This window comes from Gigantopelta aegis, chromosome 8, assembly GCF_016097555.1.
Source record: "Gigantopelta aegis isolate Gae_Host chromosome 8, Gae_host_genome, whole genome shotgun sequence".
Taxonomy (NCBI): Eukaryota; Metazoa; Mollusca; class Gastropoda; order Neomphalida; family Peltospiridae; genus Gigantopelta; species Gigantopelta aegis.
Window position 1 is genome coordinate 68,105,039 of NC_054706.1, and position 16,183 is coordinate 68,121,221.

General features: G+C 39.0%; 1 protein-coding gene across 1 annotated transcript in view; it reads left to right on the forward strand.

Moving 5' to 3' along the window:
- The first annotated feature begins 7,184 nt into the window (after positions 1 to 7,184).
- The window catches only part of LOC121379792 (substance-P receptor-like), a 62,075-nt gene continuing 53,076 nt past the window's right edge, over positions 7,185 to 16,183 (forward strand). Inside the window, exon 1 of the mRNA XM_041508444.1 lies at positions 7,185 to 7,518. Within this exon, the coding sequence (XP_041364378.1) occupies positions 7,185 to 7,518 (334 nt within the window). The remainder of the gene's footprint in view (positions 7,519 to 16,183) is intronic.

Genomic DNA, 16,183 nt, shown 5'->3' on the forward strand with positions numbered 1-16,183 from the left:
CGTTAAAATGTGTCTGTTAAAAATTGAAGCAAACTCAGGACTGTCCGTTTAATTAGTTACAAGTAATTTTTTTTGTTGTTGTACAAGTAGAACTGTGCTTTCACGACTTCTACGACTGTCTATTTGCTAGTCTGAGCGCTCGTACAACTCGATTGTCGTCGTATACGACTTCTACGACTGTCCAGTTGCTAGTCTGAGCGCTCGTACAACTCGATTGTCGTCGTATACGACTTCTACGACTGTCCAGTTGCTAGTCTGAGCGCTCGTACAACTCGATTGTCGTCGTGTACGACTTCTACGACTGTCCAGTTGCTAGTCTGAGCGCTCGTACAACTCGATTGTCGTCGTGTACGACTTCTACGACTGTCCAGTTGCTAGTCTGAGCGCTCGTACAACTCGATTGTCGTCGTGTACGACTTCTACGACTGTCCATTTGCTAGTTTGAGCGCTCGTACAACTCGATTGTCGTCGTGTACGACTTCTACGACTGTCCATTTGCTAGTCTGAGCGCTCGTACAACTCGATTGTCGTCGTATACGACTTCTACGACTGTCCATTTGCTAGTCTGAGCGCTCGTACAACTCGATTGTCGTCGTATACGACTTCTACGACTGTCCATTTGCTAGTCTGAGCGCTCGTACAACTCGATTGTCGTCGTATACGACTTCTACGACCGATTAGTTGTTAACCTGAGTGCACCCATCCTGAGTTGGCAGTTGGGGAAATTACAACGTAACCGTCGAGTTTTCACAACTTCGTCGTGACAGTTGACAGTCTGAGTCTAGCATTATAGTCACTTTCCACACAGACAGAACCTCATCTACGAATGTCTTTGGGACAGGAAACTCCCAATCAGAGAATGAGACCACCGAGATGGTTCGTTCCTGTGACCAAAAACGCCTCAGGCGATTTCTCTGCCGACTAAGCTGTATCGCGCAGTTTTATCAAATTAAGTTTGAAGTACAATATCTGGACCGTCTGTAAATCAGTAAACTATTTAACACCTGCTTACATCCGCTGACGGTTCAAGAACGTTTACCTTGGGCACATCCTTCAAGATCTAAGACAGCATGGGCTGTCGGTTAAAGACGGAAGTTAATAGAAAAAGAAAGAAAGAAATGTTTTATTTAATGACGCACTCAACACATTTTATTTACGGTTATATGGAGAGAGAGAGAGAGAGAGAGAGAGAGAGAGAGAGAGAGAGAGAGAGAGAGAGAGAGAGAGAGAGAGAGAGAGAGATGTTTTATGTAACGACGCACTCAACACATTTTATTTACGGTTTTATGGCTTCAGACATATGGTTAAGAACCACACAAATATTGAGAGAGGAAACCCGCCGTCACCACTTCATGGACTACTCTTTTCGATTAGCAGCAAGGGATCTTTTATATGCACCATCCCACAGAAAGGGTTGTACACACCACGGCCTTTGTTATGCCAGTCGTCGTGCACTGGCTGGAACAAGAAATGAAGTTAATAGTGAACGAGCGCTAGAGATTTTATTGATTCATTCGTTTATAGTTATTTTCGTGCTTATATCTAAATAAGATTCAACCACGCTGTCCTAGACACACACACGTCAGCTATCTGGCTACTTGTTAGTTATTAGTTAGAGAGAAGTCGGTGTAGTGGTCTTACACCTACGTAAAGCCTGCGAACCCAGTACCTACCAGGTTAACCACGACACCACCGAGACAAGTAGAACTAGAGAAGGAAGTACAGTTAAAACTAGAGCACACTGATTAACTAATCATCGGCTATTGGATGTCAAACATTTGGTAATTTTGACATGTGCTCATTAGAGGAAACCCGCTACATTTTTCCGAATACAGCAAAGGATCTTTTGTATTCACTTTTCCAACAGACAGGGAAACACATACCACTACCTTTGACCAGCTGTGGTGCACTAGTTGGAACGAAGAAAAGACCCAATCAGTTAAGTGGATAGTCAGTGTAGAGACCAGATACCTTCTAATCGAGCCTAATCGCCCTGGGTGGGAGCCAGTACTAGCCGTAACTCCAATTAGGTTAACCCACCAAGACCAGACCAGAACAGAACAGAACTGTATATCTCTCAGATATATATTCAGAGAAGACAGAAGCTTGTTAAAGGGGGCGAGCAATCTCGGTCTAGCTATCACTGTATGTATGTATGTATGCCCACAAATGACTGTCAGGTCAGATGTCGGGAATTAACGTGCTTATATCAATTTAATGTTCAAGCATGCTCGTTGCGAGCACGATTTCTGACTAGGACCAGAAACTGTGCTCACAACGAGAGGGGTGGGGAGAGTTAGTAAAAAAAACAAAAAAACAACAAAAAAAACAATTCTAGTTAAAAACGTTATACAAATGATTAGATAAAAAATACTAATTAATGGTTAAATAAACTTTATTTACAAGGAAGTTAAAAAGTGTTTATACAAAGGGTTAAAAAGGGTTTCTACAAATGATTACGTAATAAGTAGAATATTGACAATAAAATATGTCTGGTTAATCTGGTATTTATGTCGGAGGAGAGTAGACGGGAAGGTCTGCCCCATTTTTAATTCATTTCCCTACGCCGTCCCATCCGCCACCTCCACCATAATGGAAATGTTAAGAATTGGAAAGTGGAGATTGATGAATGATATCATCTCCATATTAACCATAACATGAACCCGCATAAAACTATGTGATTGGTGCTGTGACTTAACTGAAGTCAAAAGAGCGATCACCTAACTTTTAACATAACCGCCCCAGGTGAAGGATAAAAAAAAGAAGAAAAAAAAGAAAAAAAAAAGAAAAAAAAAGGTAAATAATAAAATAACAATAAAACAATAATAATAATAATAATAATAATAATAATAATAAGAAAATAAAATAAGAAAAAATAAATAAAAATAATAAAATTTATGTAAACATGTCATAGTAGTAAATTAAAAGGTGTTAATGTAAGTAGAAAAGGAAAATGTGGATTATATTTTAGTGTCCAGTCGTATAAAAGTGAAAAAAAATTGTGGGCAATATTAATGTTAAACCCCCTCTGGAATCCCAATAAGGATACCAATCCATACGAGATGTAGTTCCAATAGGGGTCACATAATTATTAAAATACCTAAAATAATTTAGTTTTTATTAATCACATATGGTTAAGAACAAAAGTCAAAAAGTTAAAACGTATAAGGATTACTAATATACAGCGTATTACTCCTGCCAGAGAGATTAGACGCAGTGTAACCCTTGATAAATTAAACGTATAAAACACAGCATAAAACATAGAACATAACACACACACACACACACACACACACACACATACACATACAGCATATATACATATACAATTATTATAAAGAAGGGGGAGAAAAAACCAAACAAAACCCAAACAAAACAAACAAACAAACAAACACATACAAAAAAACACAAGAACAAAAAAACCTCGGACAAACGAACAAAATATCCACATTAAAAAAAAGGAAAAAAAAAGAAAAACAAAAAGTGGAGCCAAGACAAAAGACTAGGATTTAGGTTGATATATACAAGGGCGCCAGGTATTAAGTTCTATATTTGAGGGGGATATTTACAGTGCATGTAATGTCTAGGGGTATATGAATGAAGGAAGGAATGTTTAACGACACCCCAGTAGGGCTATATGAATTATTAATACTGCAGTGGTCCTTTCCAGAAGCGGTTTATTCCTAGTTCTGGGTAACAATCTATTATCGAGAAAGACATTTAGACACTGCCCAACTTACTAAAGTACAATCGCCAGTGGCGGCAAAAAAGGGAGGGTAGGCTAGCATTCGCCGAACGTAGATGAAGATTGAATATGTGATGTGATACCAGACGATAATACCAACTAAATTATATACTGCCAGTTATTTATTTCTGAGCCGATTGTTTTCTAAATTGCACACAAAAATAGTTGTTTTTGGGGGGTTATTTCCAAAACATATTTACTTTTTTTTTCTTGCGTCAAACCAAACTGAAATTATTTACGAAAAACATTTTTTGTAGGAGGATGGGATATACTATATAAATACCCTTCTGTCTCAAACCAAGCCTCCTGTCATGGACAGGCGTGCGCTACAACAGCTTGTTCTGAATATGCACGTAAAACCTTATGACATAACATGACAAACCAAGCCACTCCTGTCCTGGACGGAGGAGCCGGCGAAAGTCGACATCTGCGCCAATGGCAGGCGTGTGCGACAACACAGCTTGTTCTGAATGTAAATGGCAGGCGTGTGCGACAACACAGCTTGTTCTGAATGTAAATGGCAGGCGTGTGCGACAACACAGCTTGTTCTGAATGTAAATGGCAGGCGTGTGCGACAACACAGCTTGTTCTGAATGTAAATGGCAGGCGTGTGCGACAACACAGCTTGTTCTGAATGTAAATGGCAGGCGTGTGCGACAACACAGCTTGTTCTGAATGTAAATGGCAGGCGTGTGCGACAACACAGCTTGTTCTGAATGTAAATGGCAGGCGTGTGCGACAACACAGCTTGTTCTGAATGTAAAAGTTAAAACCTATGACCTGGTCTAACCAGCCAAGCCACTGGCCATACCAGAGACCGAGATTGGGACGGACGTGCCTGGACCTATGGGCACGTTTACAGAATACAGGACCACGACCAGTGAAATTGTTCGCAAACGCCTCACATCCGGAACACTCCCCGATTATAGTGGTTGCTCGGTGTCGAAATTGAAAGAAAGAAAGAAATGTTTTATTTAACGACGCACTCAACACATTGTATTTACGGTTATATGGCGTCAAACATATGGATAAAGACCACACAGACACCGAGAAAGAAAACCCGCTGTCGCCACTTCATGGGCTACTCTTTTCGACCAGCAGCAAGGGATTTTTTATATGCACCATCCCACAGACAGGGCAATCCATACCACGATCTTTGATATACCAGTCGTGGTGCACTGGCCGGAACGAGAAATAGCCGAATGGGCCCACCGACGGGGATCGATCCCAGACCGACCGCACATCGAGCGAGCGCTTTACCAGTGGGCTACGTCCCGCCCCGTTTCGAAATTGATTACACGGTGCATCACTGTGGTGGCAGCGAGGTGAATAATTCTCACCAACGGCAATACTATTTTAATCACCTCTACCTGAGAGCAACAGTCTTTTTTGTCTTCTTCTTCTATCTCCACTAGTACGAAATGACATGAATGCTTAATGAAACCGTATCACTACTCAAGCTAGCGCTATTATAGTCTTAATGTCAACGTAACCGCAGCACTTTAAGATGCAGAATCCACCGCTCATAGGATATCTTAGCGATTAGTTATAAGAAGTATTTTAAATGCACATTCCCAGTTGATTGGGATGGGATCTAAGCGATCGGTCGAACGCTCGTCTAATGTGCATGGGTCGTAGGATCGAAGCCCGTCGATGGACCCATTCTCTGATTGGGTTTCTCTCGTCCCGATCAGTGCACCACAACTGGTATATGAAAAGCCATGGTTTGTCTTGTCCTGTCTGTGGACATACAAAAGATCCCTTGCTGCGAGTTGATTTTTTTTTTACTGTAATTCCGCTTAAGTATATGTTTTTTGAAATGTTTGATGTCCAAAAGCCGATGATTAATATATCAAAGTGCTCTAGTGGTGTTCTTAAACCAAAAGTTTTACTTTTTAAAATTCCCCGTTGATATACAAATACCGAAGCACTGGTTGGAACCGGAATTGCCCCTCCATCAATAGCGAGAGCTCTAAAAGTGAGCCATATTTAAACCCACTCTTCCCCTATTGTTAAATGTTGCTGTAGTTTAAGGGAACACTTGTCAGCTAATTATAAATTAAAAAGACAAACAAACATTACTAAATTTTAGTACTTGCAAAGATGGTACTCATAAAACTTGTGTTCGCCCCTACCCCTTTTATATGTTCTTTCTGGAGTACCCGTGCAATAAACGTGTCCAGCAACACTTTCATTGCTATTTTTATAGCTTCTTTTCTCTTAAAATATGTAAAAGGTTACAACATTCGGAACCACATACCGACGGTTTCGTTGAAAAGAAAGAAACGTGATACTCATTCAAATATCTACTTTATGAACTCTCTCCCACCCAGTCAAAATCCCCCAGTTGCTTGGACATATCTCTTTGAGACAAAAACAAGATATGACCCCCTATTTTAATGAATATTTTATTGTTATCCCAGTAAAGCACGACCGAGGATTACCGTATAGCTGTATGAGAGTGGTCGAGTTAAAGTCCGGACATCGGCGGTGATTGGACGATGGATCTGCCCACCGCACAAATTGAATTCTATAAGACACTTTCACGGGATTGTGTTCTGTTACCTGTAACGCCAACAGCAGGAAATGACGACTTTTATTAGGTCACAGCCAGCGAGGCGTGTCAAGCCCACGGGAGGAACCTCGATATACTTGCCCAGTAATTAGCTCTCGTTGGAAATAACGTAGAAAACGGCGAGCCGTTCACTACACTAGTAGTCATCTGTCGTGTATCGATTGCTCACTGAGACCTCGACATATGGCAGCGTTGGCTTTAAGTCATTTGAGGAGGTCCTCGTGGGTATAAGCCTATTCACCTTAAAAATTGGTGTCTATTCTGTTAGCCTAAATTTAACAAGAAAGGTTTTGCGGTGATAAAGGAAAGAAAGAAATCAGATTTGACTGTGCAAAAGAAACAGTAAAAAACCGAAAAGGATAAAAGAATTAGTTGGAAAAGTGAAAAGAAACCATTCATAGGAAAAAAAAAGAGAGAGAAAGAATCAGTTCTGTTTGTTGCTCGTTTGTTATTTCAAATGCATCTAACACGACTTGAACAAGTATTAAACGTAATAACATTCGGCTGAACGCAAAGTTTCATGTAATATATAAGACATCAGTCGACATCGCTTTGAAATGAGAAAAAGAAAAACGACAATTCTATTGTGATCTTACGTCAAGACGGACTAAAACACGATTGGATAAATTGTTAACAATCTGAAAACAGCGGTGCGAGCATGGCATTGTGCGGTTCCGAACACGGAGACCTGACGATGATATATTGGTGTATTGCGGTTATACATCTCTTGTGTTAAAGACGAGAAAACCAATTCCAGCCGTGTGGTAAAACTTTTATCTGAACCGTCTGCAGTTTAGTTATAGAGACAGATAGCTAGCTACACCTCTCATAAGTCCTCAGCAACAACACACATCTCCGGCGAAGATGGAAACAATTTTAAATACCACATACTCCGCGTACGACTACGACGGCATCCCGTACCCCGAGGTGCTGAAGTCGCTGCCGCCGTTTGAGATCGCCATCAAGGCGGTGTTCTACCTCGTGATCATCGTGTTCTCTCTGTTCGGCAACACCCTCATCATCGTCATCGTGTACCGACACAAGCGCATGAGGACGGCCACCAACTTCTACATCGTCAACCTCGCCGTGGCCGACCTCCTTGTCACGCTGTCGTGCACGTGGGTGCACTTCGTCGACGACATCACAGAAGGCTGGATTCTCGGTACATTCTTTTGCAGAGTTAATAGTTTTGCTCACGGTAAGTACTCTGTGTCATATTTTAATTGATGTAACTTCTAACTATCTTGCTCTACTGTAACTACATTGCTCACCGTTTCTGATTATTTCGGAAAATATTTTGCTGACAGCGAATGCTGTTTCTGATAACTTCTGTAACTATCTTGTTCTAGAATATCAACATTGCTCACCGTTTCTGATTATTTCTGAAACTATTTTGCTCACAGCGAGTGCTGTTTCTGATAACTTCTGTAACTATCTTGCTCTATAATATCTACATTATTCAACGTTTCTGATTATTTCTGAAACAACATTACTCACAGTAAGTGCTGTTTCTCTGATCATTTGTTTTAACTATGTTGCTAACAGTGAGCGCTGTTTCTGATACTTTCTTTACTATCTTGTTCTACAATATCTACATTGCTCACCGTTTCTGATTATTTCCGAAACTATATTACTCACAGTAAGTGCTGTTACTGATACTTTCTTTACTATCTCGTTCTACAATATCTACATTGCTCACCGTTTCTGATCATTTCTATATCTGCATTGCTCAGAGTAAGCACCGTTTCTGATAATTTCTCTATTAAGCTCACATCATGTGCTGTTTCTGATAATTTCTTTATTGCTCACAGCAAGTGCTGTTTCTGATAATTTCTTTATTACTCACATTAAGCGCTGTTTCTGATAATTTCTTTATTGCTCACAGTAAGCGTTGTTTCTGATATTTTCTATATTGCTCACAGTAAGCGCTGTTTCTGATAATTTCTTTATTGCTCACAGCAAGTGCTGTTTCTGATAATATCTTTAACAATCTTGCTCACAGTAACTATCGGTACTGACAGATGTATTGCCTCTGCGGTTTTCGTACAGGGAATGGGTATTCCAACAGTTTTGTTGTCTTAAAGATACATGGTTTTCTTGCATAGTTTTCGGTACTTAAAACGTAAGTTCTTGTAAGAATATTTATTTTTCTTCACCTGATGTGTTCGTGACTGTCCTAATACTTATAGAAGATAAAAAAAAGTTCTTGAAGTGACAGTTTCGCGTGCGACAGGAATTGATTAATACTAGTTAGGCCATTATAATTTCCTTTTAGAAATACACGTTGATATATATTATATATTATACCCCAAGGTGTAGGGGGATGCCAGCAAATGTATGTACCCTACCAGTAATACAATCACATCTGTTCACAGCTGCAACCTGTATTAAAGGGACAGTCTTGAGTTTGCAACCGGTGTAAAATGTTTCCGACCAATAGAGCCTTTTCGATAATGTAACATACAAATTAAATACATTTTTATTTAAAATGTCAGTGTCTGTATTTACAAGGTGTTTGTTGTTGTCCTAATGCTTATAGTAGCCCAGACTGGATTTTACCTCCCAATAATTTCGTACGTACGAATATATCTATATATATAAACGAATTAAAGTAAATTCTGAGTGCTGAAAACATTATTATATGACCGCAAACACATTCGATATACAGACACTGGTATTCTAAACAAGAAAATGTATTTAGTATGAAATAGTAGTCGCCAACAAGGCTCTGTTATCGCAAACATCTTACAATGGCTGCACACTCAGGACAATCCCTTTAAGCAGTCAGCCGAGTTAAGAAGCCACATAAGTATTCTCCTAAATCATTTAAAATACTATAAACCGACCTGTAGTTAGCAGCCACCTTTCGGATAAGAACACTTTTTGATACTCGTTTTGATGGCTGCTGAACAGGTTGGACTGTATATTATTCACCGTCCAACGGGGGACGTGGTGAATGCATTATCTTCAGAATTGGGGTGCCTCCTGCCGGCCCCACCCCCACTTCCGACGCCTCTAATACTTGTATTTAGTTATTTTGCCTATTACGACAACAGTCAATCATCTATAGTCCCCATGTCTCCCTCGTGAAGTAGTATCATTTAAAGAAACTGACGTCTTAAAGATAATATGACTTGAATATTCATAATACCATCTATTAATTATACTGGACGATCGTAACTGCAGTAGATACAATATGCGTTTTGTTTTCAAATGACGCAATTATTTTCCACGCCATCCAATGTTTTTTTCCTTGTCTATAAAATCAGGGGGCGGGATTTAGCTCAGACGGTAGAGTGCTCGCTTGAGGTGCTTGCGTCGCAGGATCGAACCACCTTGGATGATCCATTCAGCTGATAGGTTTTGTGTTTTTCTCGTCCAGTGGACCACAACTGGACAAAGGCCGTGGTATGTGCTATCCTGTCTGTGGGGAAGTACATATAAAAGATCCTTTGCTGCATTAGAAAAACATGTAGCATGTTTCCTCTAATGACTCTCAGAATTAACAAATGTTTGACATCCAATAGCCGATCATTCATTAATTAATTAATATGCTCTTGTGGTGTCGTTAAACAAATATTTTTTTTGTTGTAAAATTACTGCTTAGACTCATGTCCTTGTCATTTTAAATTAAAGCCTACCTTCAAAATATTAAAAAAACACCAAAAAAAACCCAACCACTCTCTTAGCATATTGTGGAGAGGCATTTATATAGACTATTTGCCTGTTTGTCGATCCACTTCATTTATTTAAATAAATATTGTTAAAGAAACAATCCCCCCCCCCCTCTCTCTCTCTCTCTTACTACGAAAAATCGTTTTCCTACACTGTTGACAGCGTAGTACAGGTAAATGTCTACAACATATATAGATTAGTTTATGTCACTCACCGATTTATTAAGCAATGCAACATATTTTCAGTTATTACAGGTTTTAGTTTTTTTACCATTAACTTATACATTACATAAAATTTCTATCTTAATTGTAATTTTTTTTTTAGCAAATCATAAAGTAAGTTTGTTTTTCCTATTATCTTTAGACTAGTAGTAGTAGCTAAAAAATAACCCAACACTTTATGTGGAACAGAAAAAGTAGATAACTACGAAATTAGATAGAGTCAATGATTTTAAATCCAATATTACCATTAGCGGTCAATTACCTGAACGACACAAAACTATGTGGAACAGAAAAGGTAGACACGAAATTAGATAGAGTCAATGACTTTAAATCCAATATTACCATTAGCGGTCAATTACCTGAACGACACAAAACTATGTGGAACAGAAAAGGTAGACACCTACGAGACTACGAGACTTTAAATCCATTATTACCATAAGCAATCAATTATCTGTGCAAAACAAAATTATGTTTAGTGTGACATACCATAAGTCATCCAGTGCAACCATATACAATATGTCATCCTAAGCCACTAGGTGATTGTCTTTTTTTGTGTAAAGTGTTAACCCGAGTTTGACAACTGAATTCATCTTGAGAGTATTTTTACCAGTTTACCACTTCGAATAGATGACCCACGTGAGTTACTTCCAGCAACACACGATTTTTCGCTGTTCATTAGGTGCAGAAGTTAATCTAGGTTACGTGAAAATGTATTAACTCGTCGTGAGAAACAGAAAAAAACTGAGGTTTTACCATTATTTATTACAGATCATGGCGGAAGACGAAGTTGGTCATATACTTTGATAGCAAAATTAACACGAGTTTTTTTAAAGGGGCAATCTCCAACATATATAATGACCAAAACTATTTCTTAATTTTTCTTGTAAAATATAAAAATGAATGCTGACAAATAAAAACCACCTAAAAACTATTTAAAAACAACAAAATAAAAAACCAACAAATTAAAACAAAACCCCCCAAAACCCCAACAAAACCCCATAAAAAGAAACCCACACAGAGAAAAAAACCTGCATCTAATTTACTAGTATAATTATATATTTATTTTTTGCAAAATCCAGTAAAGGTGGACAGCTTAATTTGTTTTAATTTGAATTAAATTTCCATATTGACAAACAACCGGCTACCATTTTAATGAACACGCGATGACCATTTTCTACGTACTTTGTTTATTTAACCAAACATGTGAGCAAACCACTGTTTTTCTCCGATTGGCAACACATTACAATTTTAATATATTTCAGTAGGATCGATTAATGTCTAGTTATTTATAAATACAAATAGAACATTACGAAGCGTGACATTTGCAGTGTGGAGAAGAAAGAAGAAGGAAATGTTTTATTTAACGACGCACTCAACACATTTTATTAGATGGCGTCAGACATATGGTTAAGGACCACACATATATTGAAGAAGGAAATCCGCTGTCGCCACTTCATGGGATACTATTTTCGATTAGCAGCAACGGATCTTTTATATGCACCATTCCATAGACAGGATAGCACATACCACGGCCGTTGATGTACCAGTCGTTTTGCACTGACAGGAACGAGAAATAGCCCAATGGGTCACTGACGGGGATCGATCCTAAACCGACCGCGCATTCAGTGTGGAAAATGCGCCTTTAAGAGCAGACGTGTCTGTAAATTTGCATTGGAAAACTATGTCATAATAATATGAAGAAAGTCAGAGAGTGATGCTTTAAATCACGTCGCATTTCTTGCTTGAGCTATTTATTCATTTGAACGAATCCTACATGCATGTGATCGACCTGAAGTGGCAACGGGACGTAGTCCAGCAGATAGAGCTTCCGCTTGGTTTGTAATGAGTAGCAGAATGAAAGACAGTCCGCGGATCCATTAGGTTATTTACCGTATCAACCAGTGAGAGAGGTCAAATGTCGTAAGCTATCTACATGAAGGTTCTTAAACTGAGCCCTGAAGTCTAATCGGCAAGATCCTCTACAAGAGATGAGTGTACTCTCTCATCTGCATAGTCCATCAGCCTAGACACGGCCAGGCACTAAGCTGGCCACAGACCACAGACCACAATTAATTACGCTATGTTTCTATATAGCGTTAGTGGCTATAACATTTTTAATTAATATCAGCAGGCCCGTGGATTTTTGTATGTACCTTTGCCTGCCTGGGGGAAACATACCCTGAAAAGGACAACCCCTGTTGTCCAGCTCTTTCTCCCAGGATATTGGTTTAAACAAACACACCCACTAAACCTAGCCGGAGTACACGCATTTTACACAAAAAGCACTACTTTTGCATGGGCTGGAATTACCACAAACAAGTCTTCAATGTCAACAAGTTACACATGTTTACAAAAACTACATGCGTTCCCCTGTCACTTCAGTCAAATAGTTGCCACTTCAAAGCTGTCTGCCATGAAATAATCACAGTCAAACAGCAGACTACTTGCGCGGACAAATTTCCGGACAACCAAATGGGAAGATAACTGTGATCTGTGGCCAGCTCAGGGTTGTGATGGCTTAACCTTCTGTTGCAAGAGGCATGGGAAAATTGTTTTGTTTTGGTTCTGGTTTGTTGTCATTCTTGACAAGTGTATCAACTTCCTTATGCTATATATACAACTAGCATCGTGCTGGTAACGCATGATCAGGGAGATGAGGTGTGGGTTGTTTTTTGTTTGTTTTTTTTTTTTTTTTTTTGTTGTTGTTTTTTTGGGGGGGTGGGAATCGACATCCCTGCTTAAAGAGAATTATCTTTTTTAATAAAATATATTTTCCTGGGGAGCATGACCCGACCTTCCTAGAAACTTCGCACCACAGGTTAGGACCCCCCCCCCCCCCACCTTGCATAATATTCTGCACACATTAAAATCTAGATAGATGGTGAGTGAAATTTTCAAGTATGAAGTCTTGAGTGTGGAGTTTCATGTTTTATAAGCACGTGCCATAAAGGTCACTGATATCACCATGTGTCTTTAAAGAAGCAGTCATCTCCGTTTACGGTGGATTACGTGGGCATCACATTTTAACAATAGTTTTAAGGCATAGTATCACGGAGTACAAACTTTGATTTTATCGAATAGTCGACTATAAATAAAACCATATATTTACTTGGGATACAAAACTTCTGCTATTTTGCTGGCCATTTTCGTCCCTCTATTGGAGATGCCATTTGTATCAAAATACTCGGCTAGCCTATTTTGTCCTTTTTAATGTTCACTTAGTTTACGATGCCCTATGGTTATAGCAGAACTCTAATGTTATGGAGTCAAAAGGTGTGCAATTATTAAATTCGATTTGTATAAAAATACTCGGCTATTTTGTGTCCTTGCAGTGTACAGTGGGTTTACGATGCCCTATGGTCATAGCAAAACTCTAATGTTATGAAGTCAAAACGCGTGAAATTATTAAATTTGAATATCGCCCCAGTATATTTTTTTCCCGCTGGCAGCGTATATTTATAAATTAAGTGAAATGATTTTCAGTTAGCTACTTAAATGGTTGTTTTTTCTTGTTAATTCAGTCTTGCGTTGCTCATATGCGCTCGAAGGAAATACTTCCACACAATTAGCCTCCAGCAATAGAGTAGAATGTAATGACTTGAATAACACAATGTCAAAGACATGTCTAAAGGTTTAACTGAAGTTCAGATCATGTTTTAATCATGAGACATATGAATGGTCAAATATAATTCGATGAGAATTAACTTAGCTGCAGATAACGATTGTAGTTCCATAAAAACACGAACCAAAGAACGCAATAAGGCATTTTGTAATTAGTGACGCATGCTTTTAGGTGCATATTCTCGCAGACAGGTCTTTGAAGAGGATCGACCTTGCGACCTCCCGCGTGTGATGTAGTAACACGCTCTCGACTGATGCTTGGGTAGTCTAGCATCGATCCTCGTCGATGGGCCCATTGGGCTATTTCTCGTTCCAGGCAGCGCTCCAAGACTAGTATATCAAAGACCATAGTATGTGCTAGCTTGTCTGTGAGATGCTGCATGTAAAAGATCCCTTGATACTAATGAAAAACTGTAGCGGATTTCCTATCTAAGAACATATGCCGGAATTATCAAATGTTTGACATCCCACAGCCGATGATTAATAAATCAATTTATTACACAATGAGAATATATCCGTATTCTTATTGGTCGAACACCAGTCACGTGGCCTTCCTGTAAATAATGATATTGCCCGTAGTCGATCCCACCGGTAAAATCAAAAGTGATATTGCCCTCGGAGATTTAACCAATGAAAACAAAGAAGAGCAAAAAAAAAAAAAAAAAAAAAAAAGAAGAAGAAGTATATCCAATTAATGAGTAGGTAATGCAACTCTTTGCTGTCCTGTCCCAAAACAGAATAACAACTTTATTCGTACTGAGTTTAATTCCGAAAATACCACAAACACAAGGTCAGTACTCGTCAAATTGTGTAAGGAATATGTGGCATATTTAGAAACGTACATGATACATCAAAACGCAGATGAAATCGGCACTCCCTGGATTTTGTGTTACAAATAAAGAATGCATTTGGAGATACTCGGTAATATAAATGTAACAGTATGTTCAGATTTATCATCTTTGTAAGAGCGCTAAAACTAGCAACTGGACCGCCGTAGAAGTCGTGACAGCAGAAAGTTGGCCAACTTTCTGTTGACAGTTGGTAGTCTGATCCTAGCATAAAACATAAGGCTATAAATAAACTTGTAAACTCGAAGGCCTGTGACTTCGCCAGTTGCTAAATCCAGGGGCGGGCTTGTATGCACTTTCGACAGAGGCAAGTCAAAACATCGTTGATATATCTGTTGTATCGCACTCCTTGTAACAAATCTTCGGACCCAAATTGATTCTATTACAAATAATACATCTATAAATACCTCCCGACTACATGGCGCGCACTTGAAGCTAAATCACTGCCCTCTTACAAACGAGGTCAGGCAACAAAATGTTTTCTGAAAAAAAAGTTTTCTAACCCAAGAAGTCAGGCGACAAAATGTTTCCAAACCCCCCCCAACAACCCCCCCCCCCACCACCAACAGTTTCTAACACAAGAGGTCAGGCAAAAAAAAAAATTCTAATAAAAGTGTTAAAACACAAGAGGTCAGGCGACAATTTTTTTATATAAAAAATCTCAATGGGCTAACCTAAAAAGGTGAAACTTAATTCTGCTACGCTTCTAAAGCTCGTAAATGTAATTGCTTTAACGCGTATTGATCAGGATGGCTATTTTGTTCTTAAGTCGCAGGGCTAATTAATCAGTGAACGCTTTGACAATAGGAAGGCTAGTACGATGGCGTTCAAGAACAACCTTCTATGATAAGGCCAATAGCAACAACATGCGATATATAACTACACTGTGTTCGTAATACTTCCATGTACTATTGGTGAGAAAAGTAATGGGATGTGAAGTTGGAAATCAAAATATTAAGTTGAAAAATATACGGGTCGTGAGAGTGCGAAAAAAAGAGAAGAATTTTGTATTAAGTGGGATCTAAACAACTGGGATGTGAAATTAGAAATCAAAGACGTCGCAAGGTAAAAGAAAGGTGTTGTCAGAGTGCACAAAAACAATAATATTTTAAATGGGATTCGTAAGAAGAGAAGAAGATAGGAAAAGAGAAGAAAAGGAGGAGAAAAAGAGGAAGTTTACAGTAGGGTTCATAAGAGGAGAAGAAAACGAAGAAGAAGGAGAAAAAGAAGAAGGATAATGTGTAGGAGAAGGAAGAGAAGAAAACGAAGTAGAAAAGGAGGATGACAAGAAGAAGAAGTAGAAGGAGAACAAGAAGAAGAGAAGAAGAAGGAAAAGGAGAAGAAGGAGGAGAAGAAGAAGAAGGAGGATGACGAAGAAGAAGGAGGATGACGAAGAAGAAGGAGGAAGAAGAGAACGAGTAGGAGGAGAACAAGAAGAAAGAAGAGAGAAAACGGATGAGGAGAAAACGGAGGAGGTGGCAGATATCGAGGAGTAGAA